At 45.1% G+C, this 26760-nt stretch overlaps 1 protein-coding gene across 3 annotated transcripts; it reads right to left on the reverse strand.

Moving 5' to 3' along the window:
• Nucleotides 1–610: 610 nt before the first annotated feature.
• On the reverse strand, nucleotides 611–25128 carry LRIF1 (ligand dependent nuclear receptor interacting factor 1). Of its 3 annotated transcripts, XM_043533617.1 has the most exons (5): nucleotides 24896–25128; nucleotides 24704–24860; nucleotides 12688–14179; nucleotides 7477–7755; nucleotides 611–1570 (listed from the first exon to the last, which is right to left on the reverse strand). In XM_043533617.1, the coding sequence occupies exons 2-5, from the start codon at nucleotides 24766–24768 to the stop codon at nucleotides 1103–1105; spliced, it is 2304 nt and encodes a 767-aa protein (XP_043389552.1). In that variant the 5' UTR covers nucleotides 24769–24860; nucleotides 24896–25128; the 3' UTR covers nucleotides 611–1102. The 3 variants fall into 3 exon arrangements, with proteins under 3 accessions (XP_043389552.1, XP_037740890.1, XP_027688628.2); XM_037884962.2 differs by having other exon boundaries at nucleotides 24704–25128; XM_027832827.3 differs by lacking the exons at nucleotides 24704–24860; nucleotides 24896–25128 and adding an exon at nucleotides 24361–24576.
• Between the last annotated feature and the right edge of the window lie 1632 nt (nucleotides 25129–26760).

The following is a 26760-nucleotide window of genomic DNA, read 5'->3' on the forward strand; positions in this document are numbered from 1 at the left end:
CCCGGCAAGGCCGATTTCAGTGCTAATCCCTTTGTCGGGGGTGGAGTAAGGACATCGATTTTAAGAGCCCTTTACATCGAAAAAAAGGGCTTCATCATGTGGACGGGTGCAGGGTTAAATCCATTTAACACTGCTAAATTCGACCTCAACTCCTAGTGTAGACCAGGGCTGTGACTGAGGTTAACCTGAGTCACATTTTCTCCCCTCCTTCCACATGCCCCAATGGAGAGGGGATTGGACGGCAGCAGGAAATTACAACAGTCCTGGTGCTAAATGATTTCCTGAATAATGGGCCAGATTGAAAACTGCAGGCAGTAAGAAAGCAAAGTGTATGCTCTCTCTCAATGTAATCTTGTAAAAGACACTCCGATACCAAGCTGACAAATGCCCTATATTTCTTATAACAATAACACTAAAAGATCTGCATATGCATTAGTCCCAACAGTAGCCAATGGCATAGTTTGCTATGCCATCTATATCTTGCTCTTTCTTCAGACATGTACAATGGTCTCCATAAATAAAATCACCCCCTTTTTTGTTGTACAATTTTTATTGTATAAAATCTAATGCCCAGATCAAATCATCTTTATTTAAACACTGACCACTAAAGTATTGAAACAATGTAATGTTATAGTTTATTTCCTGTAATTCACAAGTCAGCATGCACTAAAAATAATAATAAAAAAAAAATCTACAGTTGAGGTTTGCAATTCACATTTCATTTCCAAAAAACAGGTCTTGAAATTCCAAAGCACGAGAATTTTCTAGCACTAGTACAGAAAGCTCCCACTCTAAAGGCTAGAGAATACACCGCACTGAAAATTAAAGTAGCATATCTTCTGCACACTAAATTCTTTGACACACATGGGCTCCCCAAAAGTAGAATTCTGGACAACCCAGTTCTCACGTTCCTTACTCCTGGAATCTACTCTCCTCTATATACATGCATTTTAGCTCCCATTAATGTCCTGTGAATACCAGAAAATTAGATTATATGTTCATTTTAAACGTTCAGCGGCATTGAACCAAATTAATCTCTTGTTTGAGTCACCAATGTCAAGGGAGTCAGAATGAATACGGTCCAGATTACTAGTTAGATTTTTCAGGTCTGCTGCATCTTTTTACGAATTTCTTCCAGTGCTGCTTCTCGTTCTCTTAATAGCCGTTTCAGTCGTTTTATTTTTTCATCCCTGATTGTTTCATCCAAGTCCGGTGGAGTCAAAGGGAAAGCATCTTCTCGAAAGGAACTTTCACTAGTCGAAACATCATCTTCAGAAGAAACTAAAGCTGAACAGCATGTGTCTTGAACTTGGTTATCTTGAACACATGGGTCTTGCTCAGAGTTCCTCCCTAGAGAAGATCCGATAGAGCCTGTGGAATTTTTCTGCTGTGATAAGACTGGTGTGGATGAAATACGCTTGTTAAGTATTACAGAACCGGTGCTGTTGTTTTCCACGCTTGGATTTATGGCTGATTTGACCGTCATTTTCCTTCTCTTTCCATTTTCTGGCACTGGTGAGAGTTTTGATTTTCTTTTTTTAGTCAAATCCTGTTCCAGGTCCAAAATTATCTGTATATCAAAAAAAAAAAAAGTGTTTACATTAAATTGTATATCATTTCAATGTTTTATCATCAAGGTAAATTAAGCATATACTAACAACTGTTTGTTGTAGTTATCTAAGGTTACTGTGCTGAAATAATTTTAAAAACTATTTGATGCAATATGCTCCAAAGTTAAGATTACCCTTTAGCAAATAAATATTAAAAAGCATGTAAATCGGCAGTGACAAGGTCGGAGCAAATGGCTACAGGAGAGTGATAGAAGGCAGCTATATTAGCCCCAGATTAAGCAGGTCCCTTTTCCCTGGGTAAGGTAACAGGGGCAGTTCCAGAACAATCAGGAACTTGCTGGAAGCAATTAAGGCAAGCAGGCTAATTAGGACACCTAGAGCCAATTAATCAATTAAGACAGGCAGGCTAATCAGGGCACCTAGTTTAAAAAGGACCTCACTTCAGTCAGGGAGGGGTGCGCAAGGAGCTGAGAGTGAGAGGGCGTGCTGCTGGAGGACTGAGGAGTACAAATGTTATCTGGCATCAGGAGGAAGGTCCTGTGGTGAGGATAAAGAAGGTGTTGGAGGAGTCCATGGGGGAAGTAGCCCAGGGAGTTGTAGCTGTCATAGAGGTGTTACACGAAACACTGTAGACAGCTGTGATCCAGAGGGCCCTGGGCTGGGACCCGGAGTAGAGGGCGGGCCTGGGTTCCTCCCATAACCCCCACCCCCCACTGGATACAAGAGGAGTTGACCTGGACTGTGGTTCCCATCTGAGGGGAAAGTCTCTGGCCTGTCCCCCGACCCACTAGGTGGATCAGCAGAGACTACGGGGATTGTTCTCCTTCTTTTTCCCCAAGCTGGCCAGTGATGAGGTTAGCTGAGTGAACAGCGGGTTTGAGCCACAAGCAAAAGTGACCAAACTGAGGGCTGCCGTGAATCTCTGAGGCAAGCAAATCTGCCAACAAGCGCAGGACCCACCAAAGCAGAGGAAGAACTTTGTCACACTGCAATTAATTAAACGTTACCCCTGTGTATCATTCACTGCTCATCATCCAATATTCATACCTGAATGGGGCAGGGGTCCTGTGAAATTACTGGTTTGTAATCACGTCGTTGAAGACTGTATTATAAGGAAGACCCACAAGGGGACAGAGTTCAGGTTTCATGGGTAAACTCAGCTTTGGTGTTTCCCGGATTTCAAGTGCTTTACTGTGATACCTTAACACATTTTTAATGGGATTTCCTATATTTTTTGAAGAAAGAAAACCCTCCCCAAGTTTCTACTTCCACTGGAGTCAATGGCAAAACTTCCATGGTCCACAATTAAGGACCTCAATGCACATAGAATCATAGAATATCAGGGTTGGAAGGGACCTCAGGAGGTCATCTAGTCCAACCCCCTGCTCAAAGCAGGACCAAGCCCCAACTAAATCATCCCAGCCAGGGCTTTGTCAAGCCTGACCTTAAAAATACTTAAGGAAGGAGATTCCACCACCTCCCTAGGTAATGCATTCCAGTGTTTCACCACCCTCCTAGTGAAAAAGTTTTTCCTAATATCCAACTTAAACCTCCCCCACTGCAACTTGAGACCATTACTCCTCGTTCTGTCATGTGCTACCACTGAGAACAGTCTAGAGCCATCCTCTTTGGAACCCCCTTTCAGGTAGTTGAAAGCAGCTATCAAATCCCCCCTCATTCTTCTCTTCCCGCAGACTAAACAATTCCAGTTCCCTCAGCCTCTCCTCATAAGTCATGTGTTCCAGTCCCCTAATCATTTTTGTTGCCCTCCACGGGATGCTTTCCACATCTTAAGTTATCAATGGAGCTTCATCAAATGAGTGTGAATAGGCCCACTTATGGACATTTTAACATTTGGGATAAAGCTTTCAGTATCAATGAAAGAGGAAACCAGAGTAGTTCTCCCAAATCCAGGGAGAATATATTTTTGGATCATCCTATTGACCTATTTCCCTGTTAAACCATGATGTAAACATACCGACCAAGGTTTCAGCAACTAGATTAAATACATTATAACATGATATATATTACACACACACACACACACACACGACAGGCTTTCTCCAAGACAGGACATCTAACAACGTTGGATGTGTGCTGGGAGCTACCCACTCTGCCTAATCAAAGGAGAATTCTTGGCTATCACAGAGTTGCCAGACTTGCTCTGAGACTTTTAAAGATGTTTATGAAAAAAAACTGGGGACGTTGCTTGGACCTCTCTCTTCCCCCTCCCCTCCTCTCCTCTATGGCCACCAAGCAGGCTCAACCAATGCACTCTTGTGTTCCCCACTCCCAAACAAAAAGAAGGGGAGGATCGACCCTAGGAAAGCTGCCCTCCTATCCTGCCTAGGGTCCTTAATTATCTTGGCCAGTCCTGGGCCTAGACCTCCCTGGGCAATGGAGAAGAATGCCCCCTGTGGCTGCAGCACTAATTGCTGTGTTCAAACCTGAGTGGTAGTGAGTGAGTCTCTCTCTCTCTCTTTCACACACACACTTTATATATGTAAAATGTGCAGGCTTGCAAAATCAATAGATTGAAGCCTGAATTAGTAATTTAATAATTGCATTAAAATCCAGATAGTTACTGAAAATCAGGGAGAGCTGGCGTCTGATATTATTATTATATCATGAGAAAGCTTTTGATTGCGTAGAGTGGAAATATTTGGTGTCAGACTTTGAACAATATGGAGTTGGATACTGCCTTCTTAAATGCATAAAAGGACTCTTACTTCTATGCATCTTTATGATAATTCTACAAAACAATAAAAATTACTGTACTACTGCAATTATTTCTCAGAAGAAATAAGAGTGCCAGAACAACAGGGAAAAGCCAACAAAGCACTAGTCTTCAAAAGGCAAAGTAGTAGCAACTACTACTCCTTAGATCTAATTCCTATTCTTAATAAAATAATGGAACAAATACTGAAGGGAAGGGTAGTATTAATGAAAGATGACAGAAGCAAGAGCAACAAGCAGAATGGGTTTATAAAGAACAGATCTTTCCAGACAAATTTCATTGCTTTTTGTTCTTGTTTTTTAACTAGATGTACAAAATAAGTGAATGAAGGGACAAAGTAGATACATCACATCTGGATTTCAGTCAAACAGTTTCTGAAGAATTTAAGCTTTCATTTAAAATTAAGGTTTCAGAGTAACAGCCGTGTTAGTCTGTATTCGTAAAAAGAAAAGGAGTACTTGTGGCACCTTAGAGACTAACCAGTTTATTTGAGCATGAGCTTTCGTGAGTAGCTCACGAAAGCTCATGCTCAAATAAACTGGTTAGTCTCTAAGGTGCCACAAGTACTCCTTTTCTTTTTATTTAAAATTAAGTTTCTAGCTCTTGTGGTTGTGAAGATATTGTCCTGCACTTGAGGAACACAGCTTGATCTTCCCTAATCTGCAGATTGTGTGATGCTTTAGCAAAAAGGGCTAACATTTTAATTGGGGTACAGGCAGAGGAACATCAAGAAGGAGGAGGGAGATGTATATGGCATTGGTAAGGCAACTACTGGAATAGTGTGTCTAGTTCAGGGACTCACGCTTTAAAAAAAAGAAGTTGAAAACTGGAGAGGATTTACAGAAGAGCAGCAGAATAATGTGAGATGTGGAAAATAAGCCTTACAATGAGACTAAAATAAGCTCAACTATTTTTCTTATTGATGGAAAGTTTAAGAAGCAACTTGATCATGGTCTATAGTTACCCACGCAGGGAGAAAATATTTGATGTCAGAGGGCTCTTTAATCTAGCAATGGCTTAAAATGATCCAGTTGATGGACGCTGAAGTCAGCGAAGTTCAGACTGGAAACAAGATGCAAATTTTGAACAGTGAGTAACTGAACATTGAACAGGTTACCAACGAATATGGTAAATTCTCCATCACTTGACATGTTTACATCAAGACCAGAGATAAAATAGTCAAAAGCGCCTACAAGACTTAGAAGCCTAAATCCTGTTTATTTCAAGTGAAACTTAGGCTCCTTAGGAGCCTGATGTACAAAGAAAATGAAGTGCCTAGAGATACAGAAGGTGTCTAATGGGATTTGTAAAAGAGTCTATGGTTAGGTGTCTGACTCCTATCAAAATTAACCCTTGTCAGCTTATTGGCTGAGTTGTCAGAGGACACGTGACGTCTTGACTAACCTCAGTTCCACTCTGCCCAGTGGTAGAGCCTCTCAAGAGTCTGTGGCTCTTTATGCTCCTTTGTTTCAGAGCTGTAATACCACTCACGTGGCTTCAGACATGGTTTTTGTTTGAATGAGCCAACAACACAGGCCTGCTTTCCTTATAGCTTTGGCAATAAACAACAATCATCCTGGTAAAGGCACATGTATTTGGATGTCAGACCAAAAGGCAAGGATTTGCACTGGAGTGTAGTGAGCTTTCCTGGGAACAAACTCCCGATGCATGTGGGCAATGGACACATTGGGCAACCCTGAGATCAGCTAAGGCAAAGAAATCCTCTTCGTCCCTAGCTGCCAGAATAGAGTGGAGAGAGATACTCCATCTTGAACTTCTGGAAGTGGCTGAATTTTCACAAAATGTATCCAAGAGGGATCTGACTGCTCTGGATTTTGGGGAGGAAGGGAGACCATAATTTAAACTGAGTTGACTCTTTATAGCAACTGGCCTGATGGGAACAGAAAAAAGGCTCCAACACTGATTAGATGATGCAACCTGTTGATGATATGATTTCTTCGATGAGGGATCATGAATGTGAGAAAACAGTTGTCAGAGTAAAAAGGGTGGGAAGGAGGAGGGCTGGAATTCTGGGATATTTCCGTCTCCACAACACAAGAAACACTTGTCTAACAGGATTGTGGGCTAACCCTCAAGGAGAGAGACAATTCTCTCACTTTGCCCAACACCACTGACGCCTACCTCCTAAGGAGAGAAGACTCTTGATTCCAGCTGGATATTCCCTATCTCTGAAAGAAGCAGACTTCACTACTGGTCTGCAAGACACAATATGCTGGTATCTGGGTTTATTGTACTTAATGCGAGACTTCTGGATGTAAACATGTTGTTCTATTCTTTAAAAACAAGGATAATGAATGCATATGTCAAGAATCTGAAAGAATGATTTCTTCTCGAAGACCTAATTCAGGGTCAAGTCCATGAGGTCAAAGAACTTAAAAATATAACACTAGGTTCTTTGAAGGTCAGGGCCAGGATACTCAGTCTTGAAGAGAAGACTCTTCCTCAGAGGGATTACACAATCTGACAGCTGTTTGGCACGGCCTGTCAGTGCTGTAGGCCACTGTTGAAGGTCATCCTGTCCCATGCCACTAACTGCTGATTGCTAGGACAAAAACTTAGGTGGACCAACTTGAGGAGACAAGCAAATGTCTTGTCTGATTTAAGACTTCTGTTAGGTACTGAATGGCTGCTCTGGATCATAGGAGACACAGACCTCAGTAAGCACTCAAGTGGATGCTATGATGGTGGCTATTTGAGGGAGAGTTTTACAAGCAAATAATTTCCTCCCACCTCCAGATTTTCATAGATTTAAGTTAAAAAACGCCGTAAAATTTGTCAAGACAACAGCTCTGCCTGAAGTTCTAGCTGCTTCTCTGACGATGTTAGTAGCAAAAGAGGATCTGCAAGAACCACTGATGGAGGCTGTGAGAGGTGGTTTGAAGGAATCTGGGAGAAAAGAAGTGTTTTCAGCAAACTGAGTGCCATCTGCGTGCCAGATGAGTGGCAACCAACACTGCCTGTACTTGTGGCAGCTACAGTCTGGAACTAGTGCTGAACCGCTAAGTATGCTATTTCGTCTCCTCTTTCCCTCACATTAATTTCACTTGTGTTAAATTGTAATTTAATTAGCAGTGAAATTCTACTTCTTAAAGTGTAAGCATAGGCTTTTGTAGGGATACACATCAAAATACGTAAACACTGAGATACCTTTTCCTCTTCACCATGGTCCTGCTTCTTGGTTGTTATCACCGTTTCTTGTGGTGATGCACTCCAAGAATCATTATTCTTTTTAAAGTTATTACTGGAGCGCACACTTGCTTCTGATCCTGCAGGAGGAATTCCACAGGGAATTCTATTAAGGTATACTCTCTCCTCTTTAAAAAGACCGAATTTCTTTCTTAATTCAAGGTATTGTTTCCCATGGGGTTCTCTTTTGTGTTTGATTTCAGTGGCCTTTTCTGATGAGCACACCTTCTCATTTCGAATCTGAAATAATAAGAATACAGTATATAAACAGAGATACAGCCACTCATCAACACACCTGTGATCATTAAAAAATTGACATTCTGGTAAAAAAGTGTTCATTAAACTTTAGATATTGGCTTACTTGGAAAAATTATAATATTATAATATGATCATTTGTCTTTTCATTGCCATGTTCATTTATTTATTTATTTTAAAACAGCATATAAATTAAAGTTATCAAATCCTGCTACTATACTAACAAAATGCTATGAGAGGCAAGGTAGCCACTTAACCTAAGATCCCAGAATTACCAAGAAACAGATGACTAAATAGGAAATATTCACCACAACGACACTCTCCTGGATCACAGTGTGTTTGCAGGTGCCTATATTTCAAAGATGACTGATAATTCTAGACGTTTGGTATTAACAGTCCTCTGTACATAATTTTGTTGTAACCTGATGCCACTCTTAACCATCAGGCCCTGTCACACAACAAACACCTGTTTGAGCATGCACATGTGGGAGGAGAGAAGAAGCAACACATCGGAAACTATCTGGTCTCCACAAAGGCCTCAGGAACTGAGAAAGGTCTGACATAAGGGTACCATAAAGCAGATGACAGAAATAAATTCAGTCCCATTTTGGGTGCAGAGGTACATAATGAACTAAAAAACCCAAAACCAAACCCATAATTTGTAGCAGTGATTTAAAATACATATAAAATGACCATAAGTGTGCCTGGCTCATGTGAATGTTTAGGTTGGCAGAAGGGAGGCACATGCCAAGATGGGACTAGAGACAAAGAAATGAAATAATATTTTAAAATAATAAATTTCTCATCCAGAGGTTCTCAGCCTTTCTTAGTCTGCAAACACAAAATGGCCAAATAAACTGATTTGCCACTCACTGTATCCTACAATCCTTTGTGGGTACAGAAGATTGTGGGATTTGGGTCATGGTATTATTTTTTGGCTATTATGTGGGTTAGGGGTATAAAAAAGTATCTAGTGTAGGCTGGGAAGCGTTGTTGCCAGTAAAATTGCTACTCTGTCTCCCTCAAAGTTTCTCTCTGCCTCACCCCACCCCATAACCTAAAGGGAGTGGCTCTCTCTCCCTCAGAGCACTACATTTACATACCTGGATTGGGAAGGGGCTGGTGAGTGTCATCTCTCCCTCCCCAGCTTGGCATAGCCTGTGGGGGACCAAGCACCTCCTCTTTCCCCACAATGCATTTGGCAAGAAGGAAACAACTCTTGCCTCTAGTTCTCCCTGCCAGCTGAGCCTGGAACTGCTCCGTGCCGCTAAGCAGAGCTCTTATCTCCACTCAACAGCTAGTCAAGAGCCCTGCATGGCAGGAAAATGCTGAGGGCTGCAACACTCCCAGGCCTGGGAATAGCCTCATGTTCCCTCCTTTGCTTCTCCTGAAACTCCCTGTGAGTCACAATCCACAAGCTAGAAAACCCTGCAATAAATAGTTAAGAACAAAAAACAGGGCTGTACTACCCACTTGCCTGTCCCAAAGGGAACAGGTATGACTGGCGTCATATTGCATTGTTCTCTCCTCGTCCTCTGTTGCTGTTCTTTTGAATGAGGCACTTAGTGGGACGGTGATGACATAAATAACTTTGCCAATTATCATACAGCAAATATGACTTTAGTTTAGTATGGTAGCACGTCCCAGGATGACATGGTAATTGCTACTCTGCATCGTCCTGTTATCTTCTCTTCTGTCCTTGCTTCAAAACCCTTTCCTTCGCTCCCCATACCTAATACATTCTCCTGTCAACAGCTTGTTGCTATGTAGGAAGACTTTGACTTCCTCTACCAGAACATAGAGAGATAAGTATAATTTCACCACAGGTCTAGAGAATCAAAGGGTCCGCTACATTTTCATTTTCTACCCTCATGGATTGATTCCAGGAAAAACACTACCAACTCTCACCATGTGCATCTGCAGAACATACTCCTCCTGGAGAAGCTTAAAAAGGTGAAGTTTGCTACTGCACGCAGGGGCATGGGGGGCAGGGGGGTTTGCCCAGGAGCAGACGCTGCATCCTGGGTGCAATGAAAACGTGTACAAACCTCGCCCCAGCAACCCAAGCTACCCACATAGAGAGGGGTTGACCTCAGCGAGACATGGGGCCAACCTCAGATGAGGTATCACCTGAATAACCACCTGGTGAGGCAAAAAACTAAGCTGAAGCCCTTGACCTCAGACACAGGTCCCACTTATAGTTTAAACCCACTCCCCACGAGGAAGGAACCGCAGGGAAGAGCTCGATAACCTGCTGCTCCCAGGGACAACAGGGGAATATGAAGAAAGAACGCCCTTGGATGCAAAGAGACTACATAGAGGGATGGGCAGCAGAAGAGGGGGCCTGTAGGAGGATTCCCCCCAGTTAATGGTAGCAGGATGAGTCCAAGGGAAGGCGGTTGTGACAGTCTGTACCCTCAGGTTCACCCCTTTTACAAGACTATGAGAAATTTTGTACAAAGCATATTGTGTAAGGTATCATTTGAAAGCTCATGATTTGCTGATCATTATTGTCCTGGTAAATTATGTGTGGCAATGCTGTATGTAAAGATACAAGATTCCACCATATGATTTTGCCCAGGCCTTGTTCCAGCATGCTCTGGAGGGCAGTCACAAACAAGTTCCTGGCCACACAGACTTTCTGTCTCCTGAACATTAGTGGGAAAGGATTCTTGCGCAAGAGAAAGGGCTACAAGAGGACAGTGCCCCAAATTTTCTCTCCCTTGCTTGCTGCCCACACCATCATCAACCCCTGAAGAACAACGGAAGCAGCACTGGACTGGGAGAAGAAGGGAAGGGGAGATCCTGACTTAAAGAAGTTCAGCCAGTCCTTACAGGAAGCCGACCTGACAGCTAACCTGTCTAAGTGTAAGTTGGCTGTGACAGAAGTAACTTACTTTAGGGTATCAGATAAGAGGAGGCATTGTGAAACCTCTATTAGACAAAGTCCATGAATAAACTCATGCCCCACGCTCCAGACAAGGAGAGAGATATGGCGCTTTCTGGGCCTGATGGGATACTATCACTGGTTCATCCTCAACTCTGCATCAATCACAGCTCCCCTGACCGATCTGCTAAAAGGCAAAGACACTGACTGGTGTGATGAAACCTTGAATACGCTGAAGATGTGACCAAGCCAGGCGCTGGTCCTTGCCAACCCAGACTTCACCCGGGAGTTCATTTTCTATACAGATGCTTCCGATGTTTGTCTGGGAATGGCACTCTCCCAGAAACATACCCAATCTCATATTTAGGCAGGAAGTTGTTTCCCAGGGAGAGACTGAATTATTGAGAAGGAAGCTGTGGCTATCACATGGACTGCGTACTTCCTCAGGTATTACCTGCTGGGTAGTCCCTTTTCTCTAGTCACAGACCATGTGCCCTTGCAGTGGTTACCCTCCATGAAGGACTCAACCTCCCAGATTATGCATTGGTATCTGACACTCCAGCCCTATAGCTTCAGGGTGCAGCACCAAACAAGGAAAGAGCATGCAAATACTATTTCCACCCCCGCCCCCCATCCCATCCCCCCTCCCAGGGAGATGGGACTGTGGAAACACTTGAGCAAGAAACTTTTCTGGACTTGCAGAGGAGAGGTATGTGATGGGTTACGCCCCCATCCCACTGATGGAAAGGCAGAGCACCCCTGCACTCAGGCAGTGCCAATAAGGTGCACTTACAGAACATGCTCCATCAGGAAAAGGGGAGCTTAAAAAAGTGATGCTCACTACTGCGAGGGGGAGGAGGGAGTTTGCCCTGGAGGAAAGGCTGCTGGGGACTGGCAGTGAGCTCCAGTAGCAAGGGGAGCCCAGGCCTGGGTAGTGGCTGCCCTTTCCTTTACCCCACAACCCTCTTCTTTGGGGGAAGACTGACCCTGCAAGCCTCATATGGACAAGAGGCCCTTGAAGGCTGCTCCCAGCCAATAACTGGTGGCAAGACCTGGGGAAAGCCAGCATGGACTAGAGATATTTGGACTCAAAAGAGATCCTGGGAGTGAACTGAACTCCTGCCAGAAGGGGTGAGATTGCCCAGAGGGTTGGACTCCCGTAGGGAACCCAGGGGCAAGATACTACGGCAGAGCTCCGGCTGAGGGCAGCCAACTACACCCTATGAAAAAGGATATCAGACTATTTTTTGGTTTTATTTTTTGTGTGCATATTTTTTATATTAAAGTCCTCACTTCTACTTACGCACTGTGACTTTTTAACTTAACTTTTTACTAAGCTCTTACGGAACGAAACTATGAAAGTCAATCATTGGCCTTTCTACTTGTGTCTTCCTCCCCTCCAGTTGGATATCATCAGAGATAAGTCTATGGTTGCCTGGCATCCACTTTTGCACCTGCTAGCCCAGTCCCCTTGGACTTCCAAGGCTTCAGTTGGTTTGCACAAATACCTTTATCTCACACTGCAGTGACTCTGCTGGTTCAGTCTTTGTCTCTTGCAAAGTGAGCACAAAGCAGTTTCAAATAAGCATTCCCCTCTTTGCCAAATACCCAGAAGAGGCTGGGACTTGGCTGGTAGGAAAACAGACTGATGGGACCGGACTCACTCTTCCTTCCGGAAGGAGAGCTCCTCCTCAGTTCCACCGGAAAGGGAGCATAGCTTGGAATGAGGGGTATGGTTCAGTAGTTTTTAGTTAGTTTGTACCAGATTAAAAATGGCAATCATTGGCTAACAGAGACTGTAAGCTTCCCTTTCTTTCCTTTTCTCACGTTTGTTCATTTGCATAATGCACTCTTACTGATTAAAACCTTATTACTTTTCTTTTTGGTAAATTAAGAAACATTTGGGGGGCAGCATGCTTGTTTAGAGAAAAAATGTGATTTGAATGACACTGGCTTCAGTCACATTGAATCAGGATGTAGAAGTAATTTGGTATAGATAAACGTGGGCACATTTTGCTGTAGACAGTTACCTTTTGTTCTTCTTCACTGAAAGCATAATGTTGTTTTGATTGAGGTGTAACAGCAGTTGCTGCTTTGGGAGAGTGACTCTTCTCTTTGCTGTTAGAATGCATGTTTTCATCCATCACCATTTTTTTAACTGGGTTCACTTCATTTGAAATCGCCCCTGTTGCGAACAAAGGCCTGCACTGGTTTGTAGTAATAATATGCTGATTCACACTTGGTGTTGCAAGTAGAGTGGGTGCAGGTTTTAAGTTCTTTCTTAAATCAGGCTGTGGAACAAGCTCTGTATTTACACTTGGCTTTGGACCCTTTTTGGTAAGTGTCATACCTTTATTTTTTGACAACACTAGATTTACCACCTTATTGGTGATCAGCTGAGATGTGTCCTTTTTAAAAGAAGCATCAGTAGCTGGAGAGGCTTGTTGGTCAATTTGGGCTGACAGAACATCAGACCCTCTTTTAGTCAGTAAATACACTTTCCCATTGTACATCACCAGAGCATTATCTTTAATGGGAGTGATTGTCTGGCTTCCACTAGCACTGTTAGAACAGATTGGTAAAATATTTGCAGAATTTTTTTCTACGTTCTTCATATCTGCCAAGGTTTTCAAGATCTTTGAAGCCATGTTATTTGATGACTTCACAGGAACAAGGTAAGGTATTGATGCCTGGGAATTTTCTTGCACGACCCATTTCATCGGAGTCTGCTGGCGCTGTTGGCCATCAGAAGTTCCCACCGGTGGAACAGAACTCTTTACCGTTGTTTGGGTAGTTGTCATTATTGCTGGTTCTGAAACCTCTGTGACAGGTTTTGGGCAAATGGTTTGCAAGCGCTTGGGAACGACTGTTTTCACTGTATTTACTGGTGACACATAAATAACAGTTGGTGTTTTTGTGGCTTCGGCTGCTCCAGAGGCATTTGTAGCTGCAGCTGCAAGTATTTTCTGCTGTACTGTAGGTGGTAAAGAAGAAGCTGGGACAGATTTCACTTCTGCATGAGCTGGTATCTGTAGGTGATGCCCAGAAGGCAGCACAGGAGACTTCACAGTCACTGGAAGACTTTTTGTGTTGACTAACACATATGCTGTATTACTCTGGTTAGATGAAGTTGACACAGCAACATTTTGCAAAGACAATCTATCAACTGAAACAGAATTACTCTGAACATTAGAAACTGGTTTTGTAGTCAAGCTCTCTTTTTCAGGGATCACGCTAACATTTTCCTGTTTATCCAATGTCCTTGTAAGAATGATCTTTCCAGGATTAGTGGACTTAAAAACAGGTATCTTGACAGATGAAGATGTGGTGCTATTGGCAATCTGTGTCTTAAAAGTAAAATGAACTGGACTTGATACATTCCCTTTAGCAGTATCAGGCACAACTGATGACTGAACTAGTGGCATAAAATTTCCAGACGATTTAGAGATTGGAAGCAACTTCAGAAGGTTTTTTCCATCCGGCCCAGTCGTCTGAACTACTTGGTACATACAGCCTGCAATGCTTAAAAAACAAAAGAAGAGGAAGAAGAAAAGAGTAGTGTAAATGATCAGAACATAGATATTTTGATTAATATGCACCAACGATTGTACACATACCATAGTCTTATCTTGGAAGCTGGATAACTACAGAAAATAATAGATAGTCTTCAGTAATTTCAATGGTAAAACTTATGCTTCTCTAGTGATACACATCACTGCGTCAGCTGTTACAGAACATTGTCACTTAGTTTGTACTCACACCTAATACTAGAGAAGAATGTCATTCCCTGCTACTCAGCTAAAAATCAAAAACCCCAAAATATCTTCCTCCTCTGCCTATAAGACCCCTCGTTCTGAGGTATAACCTTTCGCTATTCCTGGGAGAAGACATCTCATGACCACTCTACTGCTCTTATATTTACCACTTCCCCTCCACATCCCCATCCACCAAAAAACTGGAGCACTGTGGGGGAAAGAGCATGACGCTGAATGTAAAAAGAGAAGATGAGATATCCACTCCTCTTTCTATGCTTCATACCTCCAGGACTCTGGAGAGAAGAGAAGCAAGAAGCAGGCTGTTAACATTCACGCAGGGAGGAGAGGTAACTGCTGGGTCCCTGCCTGCACATGCGTCCCTAAGTGGGGAAAGCTACAAAGAAAGACAGACTTGTCTATTTGATAACTTATTCTCTCATTTAGCCAGATCCACCAGTTCTCACTAGAGGGTATTTACTGCTCCTGCAGCCACGGGGCTCAGTTTCCCCGGAACACCTGCCTGACTGTAATAACCATCACACATACACAGGGGTCTACCAAATTCACAGCCATGAAAATTGTGTTACAGACCGTGAAGTCTGGTCTCCCCCATGAAATCTGGTCTCTGGCTGCTCAGCTGTAAAGGCAGAGCAGAGAGTGGCAGCTGCTGGAGGGTCACCCAGCTCTGAGGGCAGCACCAATGCCAGCGGCAGTGCAGAAATAAGGGTGGCATGGCATGGTATTGCCATCTGTATTTCTCTGCTGCTGCTGCTGCTGGCAGCAGCACTGCCTTCGGAGCTAGGCACCCAGCCAGCAGCCACTGCTCTCCAGCCACCCATCTCTTACTTCTGGGGGAATTCTGCGCCAAAATATTAAAAATTCTGCACCAAAAAATTAAAAATGCACACAATATTTGAAAATTCTGAAAAAATCTACATATTTTGTTTGTCGAAATTACACAATATAATCATGCCATAAATTATTTTGGTAATTTATTTCAAAATATCTGTCAGCAAGTATGTCTGTAACAATACAGACCCCTCCCCCCAAAAAAAAGATTCTGGTATTTTTTTTTAAACCAATAGATTCCTTACTAGACATATTAATACAGAACTTTGTGTAATTAATTTAAATTACAATAGAGAACTGTATTTCCTGCACCTGTCAGAAGCAGTGCAAAGGCTTGGTGAAGTCAGGGATAATGGAGGAGATGAGGGAGAGGGAAGGAGCCTAGGAGTGAACCTGGAGGATGTTGGGTGTGGATAGGAGGTTTTTCTTTTGGGAGAGGGGATTGTTAGGCTGTTGGGAAGCCTCCCCCATGCAGACCGTGGCTGACCCCAAGCCTCTCCCATTCAGTCAGGCATGTCTGCCCCTGTCCCCGCACCCCTCATCCCAATGGGTCTCTGCAGCCCCTCCTCTCCCATCCCCAGGCTCAGCAATGTCACCCCACTAGCTCCTGAGCCCATGCTCCAGTCTGTCCCCTCCACTAGCCATTCTGAACCCGTCTGTGACCCCAACAGCCCTATGTGCCCCACTTTGACCTAACCTGGTTCTGCAGGCAGGGTGCTGTGATAAACTTCTACTCCTAGGGGAATTCTGCAGCACTGGGCATGGATTTTTGTATTTTTCAGCATAAAAACATTTTGCCTAAGAAGTGCTGCAGTTCCACCTTTTGCCCACAAGAGGCCACTGTGGCACCACACCAGCCAGCTGTGTTCACGCTGGCTGTTCTAGCGCCACAGCAGCCCCTAATGAGCAAAGGGCAGAACTGCAGCACTTCTAAGGCAAAATGTTTTTTATGCGGGAAAATACAAAATTATGCGAGACATGAATTCTGCATGTCCGCAGATGCTCAGAATTTCCCCAGGAGTAACCTCTCAAGGAAGCACAGAAATAAAGGTGGAATACTACAACTCCCCCTACAAGAGGCTTGCAACCCCGTTTTGGGTTGCGACCCCCAGTATGAGAAACGCTGCAGACAAATCACTACAAAAACATAGTCTGCTCCATTTGGGCTGAGACATACTGACTCCTGGTCTCAACCCCTCAGATAGCACGAAAAGGCTGGGGGAACTTACAGATTAGTTTATGTAAATGTCGAGGAGGCCTTAAGTTATTTAAAAGCTTGACCTCCTTGTGTGTGAACAAGACCTGAGGAAACATCATGGCAGACTAAATGCTTGATGGAGTTAGAATCAGAGCCATTTTACGAATTTGGAGTGAGGATCCAGAAGCACCTTCACCTTACGGAACATGGTGTAGGGAGGGTCAGTCCTCAAGTCCGAATCTCAACTAACTCTCTGGGTTTATGTTATAGCTACGATTAATTCCACCTTCAGGGAGATGACACAGAAAATAACCTGATAAAGGTGCAAACAGAGGCCCCATGATCATTGTGAGAACAATATTTAAATCCAATGGTACAAGGGGCTCATAAACCAGAGGGAACACATGGAGCAACTGTTCTGTAACTTGGTTACTGAAGAGTGAATGTAGACTGTCAGCACACTGGAGGGCTGAAAGCCAAGATGGCAGCCATATGGAACCTGATTGATCTCAATGAGTTTTGACTGTTTCAATCATAGTTGATAGTCCAAGTCCACAACATGAGAGAATCAATGAACTGAGAAGTAGGTTTTATGGTTCTGATATCAGTTCTGGAAGTTTTGAGAACCAAAACTGCGAAGAAATCCAGGCTGGGGTTATCAACAGCATCTTGGTTCTGTTCCATTTGACTTTCTGCTTCAATAGCATCATGGGACATGCATAGAAGAACTACTGACCCCACTGAAGATGAAGGGCCTCCATCAGCAATGCTGAGTCCAGCTTGCTCTTAAGAACATCTGGAAGTATGTAGTATTCTGTCTCTGGTGAGTGAGCAATCTAGCCGGGCCTTCCAGCCCTTGTGGAAAAGGATGAGTCTTTGAGGGATCATTCATGCTTCCAACTGTAGTATCTGCTCAAGAAGTCTGCCAATATATCGTCCTTTCAGAGTGAATATAGAGCCACTGGGGTGATCCAATACTGGATGCTCCACTCTCAGAGTAGGACAATTTCCTGCCACAGCTAAAGAGGTCAGGCTCCCCACTGGTGGTTGGTGCAATACATCATCACCATGGTATTGTCTGGATGGTTTTACCCTGTAGAGCTTTCCTCGCTCTGAAATCTAGAAAGTTAAGCTCTCTGCTCCAGCACTTTGATATGAAACCTCATTTCCAAGCATATTTTATGTTCACTTTGCCAGAGTCTAAATGTTGCACTCCAGTACAGCAGGTAGAAATCTCTGCAGCACCTTCATTTAAATAAATAAATAAATAAATACATATTTAACATTTCCCCCATGTTTTCATTTTCAATATTCCACAAACTTTTGTATTGACAACCCATATTTGCAGTGTGGAAGTTGTGAGCGGAAAATGGAGGTTTTATGAGCTGAGTAGGACACAGATGGGAGTTTTGGCACCAGAAGATATGGGTAAGTACTTCAGCTAACTGTTTTTGCTTAAATGATCCCAGTGAAACAATTAATGTGGACACTTAAATAGCTGTCATGTTTCAGAATAAAACATCCTATTGAGATGAATGGGGTCACTTTACACCTCCCAAAGCTATTGTTCATGCAGACTCAGGAAGACAGCACCTGACTTGTGGGTCACACGCAGGCCTGTAACACATGGTTCATATTTTGAAGGTTTCTTTCATAACCACATGGTCTAGAAATTTTCTTCTTTTAGACGTAAAAGCTTAGATTCTGCAGCCAGGAGCAGAATTTGCAGAAAATTCCCTAGCCATGGAACTGCTAAATATCTGGGGCTCTGCACATCTCCTGTGGAGTCCACAGGCACCCCAACCCACTCCCAAAGTGACTATTAATGAAACTAGGAAAGGAATAAGAATGAACTCCATGATAGGCATGCTCCTCCTTCCTCCACCCCAGAAAGGAGTTACGGCTTTGTTTTTTTGTTTTTAATCACTCAAATGATCACGAACAAAGGAAGAAACAGATGATAGAGGCATTAAAGATAGCGAGTATGCTCTGGACTCTGCATATCTGCTGGACAGAAAGAAGTGAACAGGTGTTTGCGCCATACCCCTAATTATACCTGTGGAACTCTGTGTAAGAGGAAGGCAAAAGGTAAGCTTCACCAACAGATACTGTTTTCTAGACAATTCCAAGCTTGTGCTGTAGAGGTACACTTGTCTTATGGACAATTCGCTAAGGAGGACTAACAAGTTGTAGCATTACAAGACACTGAAAGCTGAACAATGGGGAAGGAAGGGAATTTTTAGTCAGACAGTTTAAAAGTTCTGTTTTGTTTACATCTGTTTAATTCAAACATACACTAAACAATTAGGAGAAAAGCAGTCTCTGTTAAGATGTGACACTTCTCTTGCTTCATTTAATGGTTGAGAAAGCTCATCATATACGCTGGAGATCACTGATGAGTCTTTTAGCAAAACTAGGAAAGACCCGGACTGACATTTCAAATGTTTTTTAAAAAATAATAATAATAATTTGAATTTTTTAAAGTCTCAACCTTTCTTTACACATCATAAAGTGGGTGGAGCAGAGAGAGTTAAAAGCCATTTTTCTCCACATTGCAGATCTCTTTTCTTTTACAGAATATGATTATGAATTATTTTGTATATTTAAATGGAACGATGAGTCACCAGTCAGTCCACTCACATGTGAGTAAATGGGATCTATTTTTTAAAATGAAGCTTAACTCCTTTAGTAAAGAATTATGGGTAAATTCCTCCTATCATTCAAGCAGAGCTTAACAGCTCTGGCACTGATAAAGGAACAGGGAAGAGGACCCACCTCCAGTTACTAATTTTAGTTTTACGCTCCTTGGTGACATTGTTGATAAAGAAATCCTTAAAATGAGTTTAACAGTTTCAGATTTTTGTGTTTTTCTACATTTCACTCCCCTCGCTTTTTAAAAATATAAAATAAAATGAAATTTTAATAGAAACTTTCCCTAGTTCTTCAATAAGCCATCCCAATCTCTCACTGCCATTTTACTGTAATTATAGGGTGTCTATTTTCCCCCTCGGGTCATGACTCTTGACAAAGCACTAAATCTTGAATATAAGCCAAACTCTCGAATAGAACTTGAAGGTGATGAACTTCCAGGAAGAGAAGCAGTGATAAGATGGTTGAAATCTCCTCTAGAATGATCCGTCCAATTTCTTCAGTATGAAACTTAGGAAGAGAGCCCAGGTGTAAGTGTCCTACCTTTTTTCAGCACGTGACAGATAAAGGAAACTGACATAGGGATGCTACCTTTGCTGAACTTAAGAGCCAGGCTTTTTTTTGTCCAGGTGTGACAATACGCATGACAATTTTTTTAAACTTCCTGTTCAGAAATTGGAGTGGTGGGAAGGCAGCAGAAAATGCTTGAACAGGGTCAAAAGTGAACTGCAAAAGCAGAAAAAAATCTGAGTTTGGGCCATTTTTTAATGCTTTTTGTTGTTTTTGATATAGAAAGGCAGTCTGAGGATCTCCATATCAAAATAAATAAATATTTTTTTTAAAAAATCCTGATTCTTTCTTACCTTAGAATAATCAGGAATGTCAAATCTGGTGTGCCCAAGAAGTCACATATTGTGAACTTTCTCAGCTATTAACTGAAGGGGAAGGGTGTTGAATCCTTAAGAACCTGTTCTCCCAAATGTTTATCCAAGCATGTATGTTAACAGGTGTTAGTTCAATAGTTATTTCCCTCTCCTATCCCCGTTTGAACAAAAGTAATATTCCCCTCTGTCAGGGTTAACTAGCATGGCATCTCCACTATAGTTTTACCAGCTCTCTATGCTATTACAAAAGGCAAGTCCTGAATTTCTAATGTGAAAGACATAAAGAAGAAAAAAAAAGTACATGCATCTCTCTCTGAAGAGGAAAAATTTCAAAACAAGCAAAAGCCAATACCGTTTCAGTCCTGCAGGATACCTTAAAGAAGCAAGAGGACACCGTCAGTTTTCCTCCTTATCTTTTAGCTACCTTTTACTGTGCCTTTAACCACAGTCATCAAATTGTTCATTTTGTGAACCTCAGTGTGAATAAATCCACTAGTGGACGGATGACTCTCTACAAATTTGTGACGACACCATGATTCAGGCCCCATTCTCTTAACAGGTTAACTCTGAAACCTAAAGATGACAATCTAATGCATATTGTAAATTGGAAGTGTGTGGACAGAGTAAAATAAATTGAATATAAAAAACAAACTCCACAAGGAAATTAATTGCATATTTTTGACAATTAAACCTAGAAAAACCTAAAAAAAAAACAACAGAAACTGCAGTGGAGGCTACAGGAGCTAGGGGTCTTTCTCCAGAATTTAGGTCCGGCTTGTTCTTGAAAACCTCCAGCTTTCTCTAGAGTACACAGGGCTTTGGCTTTACCAGATGGTTCTGGGAGAAGCATAACAAATCCTTTTCTTTTTCAGGATTGTGAGGACGAGAATGTCTTCTAACTTTGGGTACTCAAGGCTTGTAGAATTGGTGGCTTTTCAAGGAGTTGCAGACTGCCAGAACAAGAATAATTATGTTAACTTCTGAACCAGAGCTGCGCCAATCACAGGAATTTCCAGTGATCTTCTTAATCAAACATTAGATGTTAGAGATACACAGAAATTTAGTTTGATGACAGAACGAGGAGTAATGGTCTCAAGTTGCAGTGGGGGAGGTTTAGGTTGGATATTAGGAAAAACTTTTTCACTAGGAGGGTGGTGAAACATTGGAATGCGTTACCTAGGGAGGTGGTGGAATCTCCTTCCTTAGAAGTTTTTAAGGTCAGGCTTGACAAAGCCCTGGCTGGGATGATTTAGATGGGGATTGGTCCTGCTTTGAGCAGGGGGTTGGATTAGATGACCTCCTGAGGTCCCTTCCAACCCTGATATTCTATGAAATAAAAAAGCCTATGAAGCCATTGCTGCAATTCCATGTCCACTTTAAATCTTGATACTACACAGCAATCTAATTTCTAAATCTCAGAGGATGTGAAGAACTTCAGATTTCACAGTCATGATTAAGAACAAGTAGAGTCCAGGTATCATTCAGACTGTAGGGCGTTTTCAACAGACTCAAGATTCAATAAGTAAGCTCTGTTTTCACAGCTAGTTGCTTTTCTGGATATTTGGAGGTCTAGGACTAGACAAAGAATGTTTTTTGTGAATAGTTACAACTCTAAAGTGTATTCCAGCTTACCATTTTCCAAACTCATCTGTTTGATAGACTTCTCCTGTTCCATAAGAGTTCCATGGGAAACAACCTGTCCTGATTCACAGTCAGAACCTGATTCTGAGCAAGAGAGCTCCTCCTCACTGTTTTCACCAAGGGAAGGTCATGCCTGACTAATCTAATCGCCTTTTATGATGAGATTACTGGTTCTGTGGATGAAGGGAAAGCAGTGGATGTATTGTTTCTTGACTTTAGCAAAGCTTTTGACACGGTCTCCCACAGCATTCTTGTCAGCAAGTTAAGGAAGTATGGGCTGGATGAATGCACTATAAGGTGGGTAGAAAGCTGGCTAGATTGTCGGGCTCAACGGGTAGTGATCAATGGCTCCATGTCTAGTTGGCAGCCGGTGTCAAGTGGAGTGCCCCAGGGGTCGGTCCTGGGGCCGGTTTTGTTCAATATCTTCATAAATGATCTGGAGGATGGTGTGGATTGCACTCTCAGCAAATTTGCGGATGATACTAAACTGGGAGGAGTGGTAGATACGCTGGAGGGGAGGGATAGGATACAGAAGGACCTAGACAAATTGGAGGATTGGGCCAAAAGAAATCTGATGAGGTTCAATAAGGATAAGTGCAGGGTCCTGCACTTAGGACGGAAGAACCCAATGCACCGCTACAGACTAGGGACCGAATGGCTAGGCAGCAGTTCTGCGGAAAAGGACCTAGGGGTGACAGTGGACGAGAAGCTGGATATGAGTCAGCAGTGTGCCCTTGTTGCCAAGAAGGCCAATGGCATTTTGGGATGTATAAGTAGGGGCATAGCGAGCAGATCGAGGGACGTGATCGTTCCCCTCTATTCGACACTGGTGAGGCCTCATCTGGAGTACTGTGTCCAGTTTTGGGCCCCACACTACAAGAAGGATGTGGATAAATTGGAAAGAGTCCAGCGAAGGGCAACAAAAATGATTAGGGGTCTAGAGCACATGACTTATGAGGAGAGGCTGAGGGAGCTGGGATTGTTTAGTCTGCAGAAGAGAAGAATGAGGGGGGATTTGATAGCTGCTTTCAACTACCTGAAAGGGGGTTCCAAAGAGGATGGCTCTAGACTGTTCTCAATGGTAGCAGATGACAGAACGAGGAGTAATGGTCTCAAGTTGCAATGGGGGAGGTTTAGATTGGATATTAGGAAAAACTTTTTCACTAAGAGGGTGGTGAAACACTGGAATGCGTTACCTAGGGAGGTGGTAGAATCTCCTTCCTTAGAGGTTTTTAAGGTCAGGCTTGACAAAGCCCTGGCTGGGATGATTTAACTGGGACTTGGTCCTGCTTTGAGCAGGGGGTTGGACTAGATGACCTTCTGGGGTCCCTTCCAACCCTGATATTCTATGATTCTATGATTCTATGATTTGATGCAAGAACAGGACCTAATGTGTTTTCTCCATTTTTTTAAATGTATTTTAGACATCATGGAGTTTCCTCAGTTACCTCTTGGGAGAGAGAAAGAAACACAACAATGTTGAAGGCTAGAACTGCAATTAGCGGGAAGTAGGTAAACTTTCCTTACTGGAGAGATCAGTGCATCCCAGATCTTTCTGTAACCTGTAGGATAGGGATTCTGTGACTCAGAAGCTACATGTCACTCAGTCACAACAGCATTGCAGCTCTCCTCTCATAGAACTGAATCGTTAGGCACTCCTCTAACGAGGAGCTACCTAGAAGACAAACTAAGCACAATGGTCCTGGCTTAGTTATTGACAGTGATAAGCTATTTCTAATGACTGTTTAGATTACAATTATTATATTGCACTGATTAGATTTGGCTTGCTCCCTTTAAAAGGTTCTTAACCCATACCTGCAAAGATACTGACTGACAAAAAAGGCTCAAGTGGGAACCAGTAACTGCCCTTCTCTATATTAGTATCCAGTATGGAGTACAAGACCACTCCATCTCAGAGGTGTAAAAAGGGGAAGTCTTGCTCTGAATCATGCTCCTGGGAAAAACCATCTTTGGCCAACTGAGAGAGATTTATTGCACCTATAGATCCACTACCCGTACCCTTCCCTGGGAATAGCCCTGCAGCCAGTCCTGTCTGCATAAGAAGAGACCCTTCTATACCTTTTATTGGGAGAAACCTGAAAGTGGCACAGACCTATTCTGTGTGATGTTCATGGGAGAAGGAGTGAAAGCAGTGCTTGCCCTCCTCCTCATGGACGGCTGCCCCCTTAAGACTTTGGGACAGCCTTTATCCAGTTTGACACTATTGGCTTAGATCCCACTCAGTCTTTCAGGAAAATCGTTGCCTATATACAGAGCTGGTCTTCTGAGACTGATGCACCATGCCCACGATGTCTTTAAGGGACTGACCTAGAGCAGGGAACCATAAACTGGCTCCCAAAATTAAAGAAGTTTTCCTTTGATAAAGCAACTCTGGCCACTAGAAAAAGTTGCCAAATCAAAAGCAAAATACAGGTTTACAAGGGAATAATGTGCTCTCTTCAACCATGGAGGCAGGACCAGGTCTTGTCCATATGTGTGTAACACAAGTGGGCGCACACGCTCTCTGCTGTTCCTAGGTAGCGGAACGGACAGAAAACATACCACGCGCCAATCCAGCATTGGGGCAGAGCAGGGAAAGTCGGCTACACCCCCTCTGCCCCATCCTTCCCGACCCGAATCCGATTCCCATTCCCTTTCAGGATCCAGCGCAAATGTCTCCCCCTGTCCTCGAAACCCTCCATGAGCCTAACGATGCCTGCTACTTACCCGGCTTCACACTGTGCTTGGAGGGTGCCTGGGAGCCCCGAAGCCGGGTTCGCCCCAGTGACAGACCACAGCCCCCCAGGGCCTCGGGGTCCCGCTCCCCCTGCGGGGCGGCCCCAGCTCGGCGGCAGGCCAGACCAGCTCGCTGGTGCCCTCCCCTGCCGTGGCTGCCGCCTCCAGGCCCGGGGCTCCCGCCGACGGGGGGCAGGCTCCGAGGCCCCTCCCCAGCCCGGGAAGCGGCCCGGCCCGGGGGCAGCGGCGGGGCCGCCCCGCCGAGAGGATCCAGCCCGCGGGCCCTTCCCCGGGCACAGCCCCGGCCGGGACCCCCTCGGGGGCGGATACTCACCACTGCGCGGCGCTGCCGGGCCCTTCCTCGGGGCTCTGCGGCGCCCCCAGCGGCGGCCCGGACATGGCGCGCGGGGCGGGCCCGGGAGGCGCCCGGCCGCCCGCGTCGCAGGGGGGCGCTGTCCAGGGCACTCCCCGGGCGCGGCGGCTGCTCCGGAGCGGCCCCGGCCCCGGCGCCAGGCGGGTCCGGCGACTCCCCCTGCCGGGCGCGGGCGGCTCCCTCCAGCGGGGCCCGGCGCTGCCCGCGGCCCACGTCACTGCCCCGCTCGGCGGGACGGACCCCGAAGGAGCCCGTTGAAACGCACTTCCGGCGGCCGGAGCCTCCCGCCGATCCTACTGGTCGCCGCGCAGCGGGGCCCCGGGCGTGCCAGCCAGTAGGAAGCAGCCTCCCTCCAATCTCCAGCCACTTCCGGAGGGAAAAAAGAGGAAGAAGCGGAATTTGCCGCTCGCCGCCTTTCTGCGCAGGCGCGATTCAAGATCACTTCCGGGTGCTTGGGGAAACACTTCCGGGACGTAGGAACTACTTCCTGTTACGGAAATGAGAATTAAACAGGTTTATGAACACTGTCCAACATGTGCAGATCAGATCGTGGCTCCCCAACTGCCCCCTGACTCCCCATCACCCCACCTGACCCCCCTTGTACCCACTAGCCCCCATTGGCACTCCTCATCCCATCCTCCTCAAGTAACCCCCAAAGCAGCTGCACTAACCTCCCTGTGGATCCCCCATCTCCCCAGCTGACCCCTTCATTCTCCAACCTCACACTGGCCCCTTCTTTCTCCAGTCAACCCAACAGACCCCCAGTTACTTCTCACTGACTCTCCACCAGGGTTGCCAACCCTTCCGGTTTCGCCGGGAGTCTCCCGGAATCGGGCTCTATCTCCGGGAGGCTACTGAAGCCAAACTGGGAGATTTTAGGCCGTTGAAAGCCTGGCGCCACAGCGGGGCTAAGGCAGGCTCCCTGCCTGCCCTGGCCCTGCACCTCTCCCAGAAGCGGCTGGCACGTCCCTGCAGCCACTGGGGGGAGGGGCAGGGGAATCTCCGTCTCAAGCACAGACTTCTCAACTCCCATTGGCCAGGAACCGTGGCCAATGGGAGCTGTGGGGTCGGTGCCTGCAGGCAGGGGCAGAGCACGGCATCCCCTATTCCCCCATCCCCGGGGCCCCAGAGACATGCCAGCTGCTTCCGGGAGTGGTGCAGGGCCAGGGCAGGCAGGGCACCCTCCTTAGCCCTGCTGCGCCACCGACCGGGAGCCACCAGAGATAAGCGCCGCCCGGATGGAGCCCACCCCCCACTCCCTTCCACACTCCAACCCCCTGTCCCAGCCCTGAGCCCCCTCCCGCACCCAAACTCCCTCCCAGAGCCTGCACCCCCTCCTACACCCCAACCCCCAGCCTCAGCCCTGAGCGCCCTCCCAGAGCCAGCACTCCAAACCCACTCTCGAACACAAACTCCTTCTCAGAGCCCGCACCCCCTCTTGCACCCAAACTCCCTCCCAGAGCTTGCACCCCACACTCCCTCCTATGCCCCAAACCCCAGCCTCAGGTTCAGCCTGGAGCCCCCTGCCACATTCCAAACCCCTTGGCCCTAGCCCAGAGCCAGCACCCCCGCCTCTGCCCCAGCCTGGTGAAAGTGAGTGAGGGTGGGGGAGAGCAAGTGATGGAGGGAGGGGGGCAGAGCTTTGGGGAAGGGGTGGGGCTGGGGTGTTTGGGTTTGTATGATTAGACAGTTGACAACCCTATCATTACCCCAAGTACTGACCCTCAGTTACCCCTCACTAACTTCCACATTGACATCCCATTCCACATTCACCTCCAACTGACCCCCAGTTAACCGTCACTAACCCCACATTAGGCCCTTCATTCTACAGTCACCTCAGCTGACCCCCCCAGTTACCCTTCGCTGACCTCTCCATTGACCCCCCACTCCCCATCCACGTTGACCCCCAGTTGATCCCCAGTTACGTCTTAACTTCTCCACTGACCCCTCTACTCTTCATCATCCCCAACTGACCCCCCAATTACCTCTTCCTGTCCTCTTTCTAGCCCCCCACACCA

This window comes from Chelonia mydas, chromosome 21 (assembly GCF_015237465.2).
Source record: "Chelonia mydas isolate rCheMyd1 chromosome 21, rCheMyd1.pri.v2, whole genome shotgun sequence".
NCBI lineage: Eukaryota > Metazoa > Chordata > Testudines > Cheloniidae > Chelonia > Chelonia mydas.

Excerpts from the sequence above, each read along its gene's own strand:
- LRIF1 (XM_043533617.1), bottom strand. The coding sequence starts at position 24,768 with ATGTCCGGGCCGCCGCTGGGGGCGCCGCAGAGCCCCGAGGAAGGGCCC. Across the intron at positions 14,180-24,703 it reads CCCGGCAGCGCCGCGCAGTG|CATTGCAGGCTGTATGTACC; the intron begins GTGAGTATCCGC and ends TTGTTTTTTAAG. Across the intron at positions 7,756-12,687 it reads TCAGTGAAGAAGAACAAAAG|ATTCGAAATGAGAAGGTGTG; the intron begins GTAACTGTCTAC and ends TTATTATTTCAG.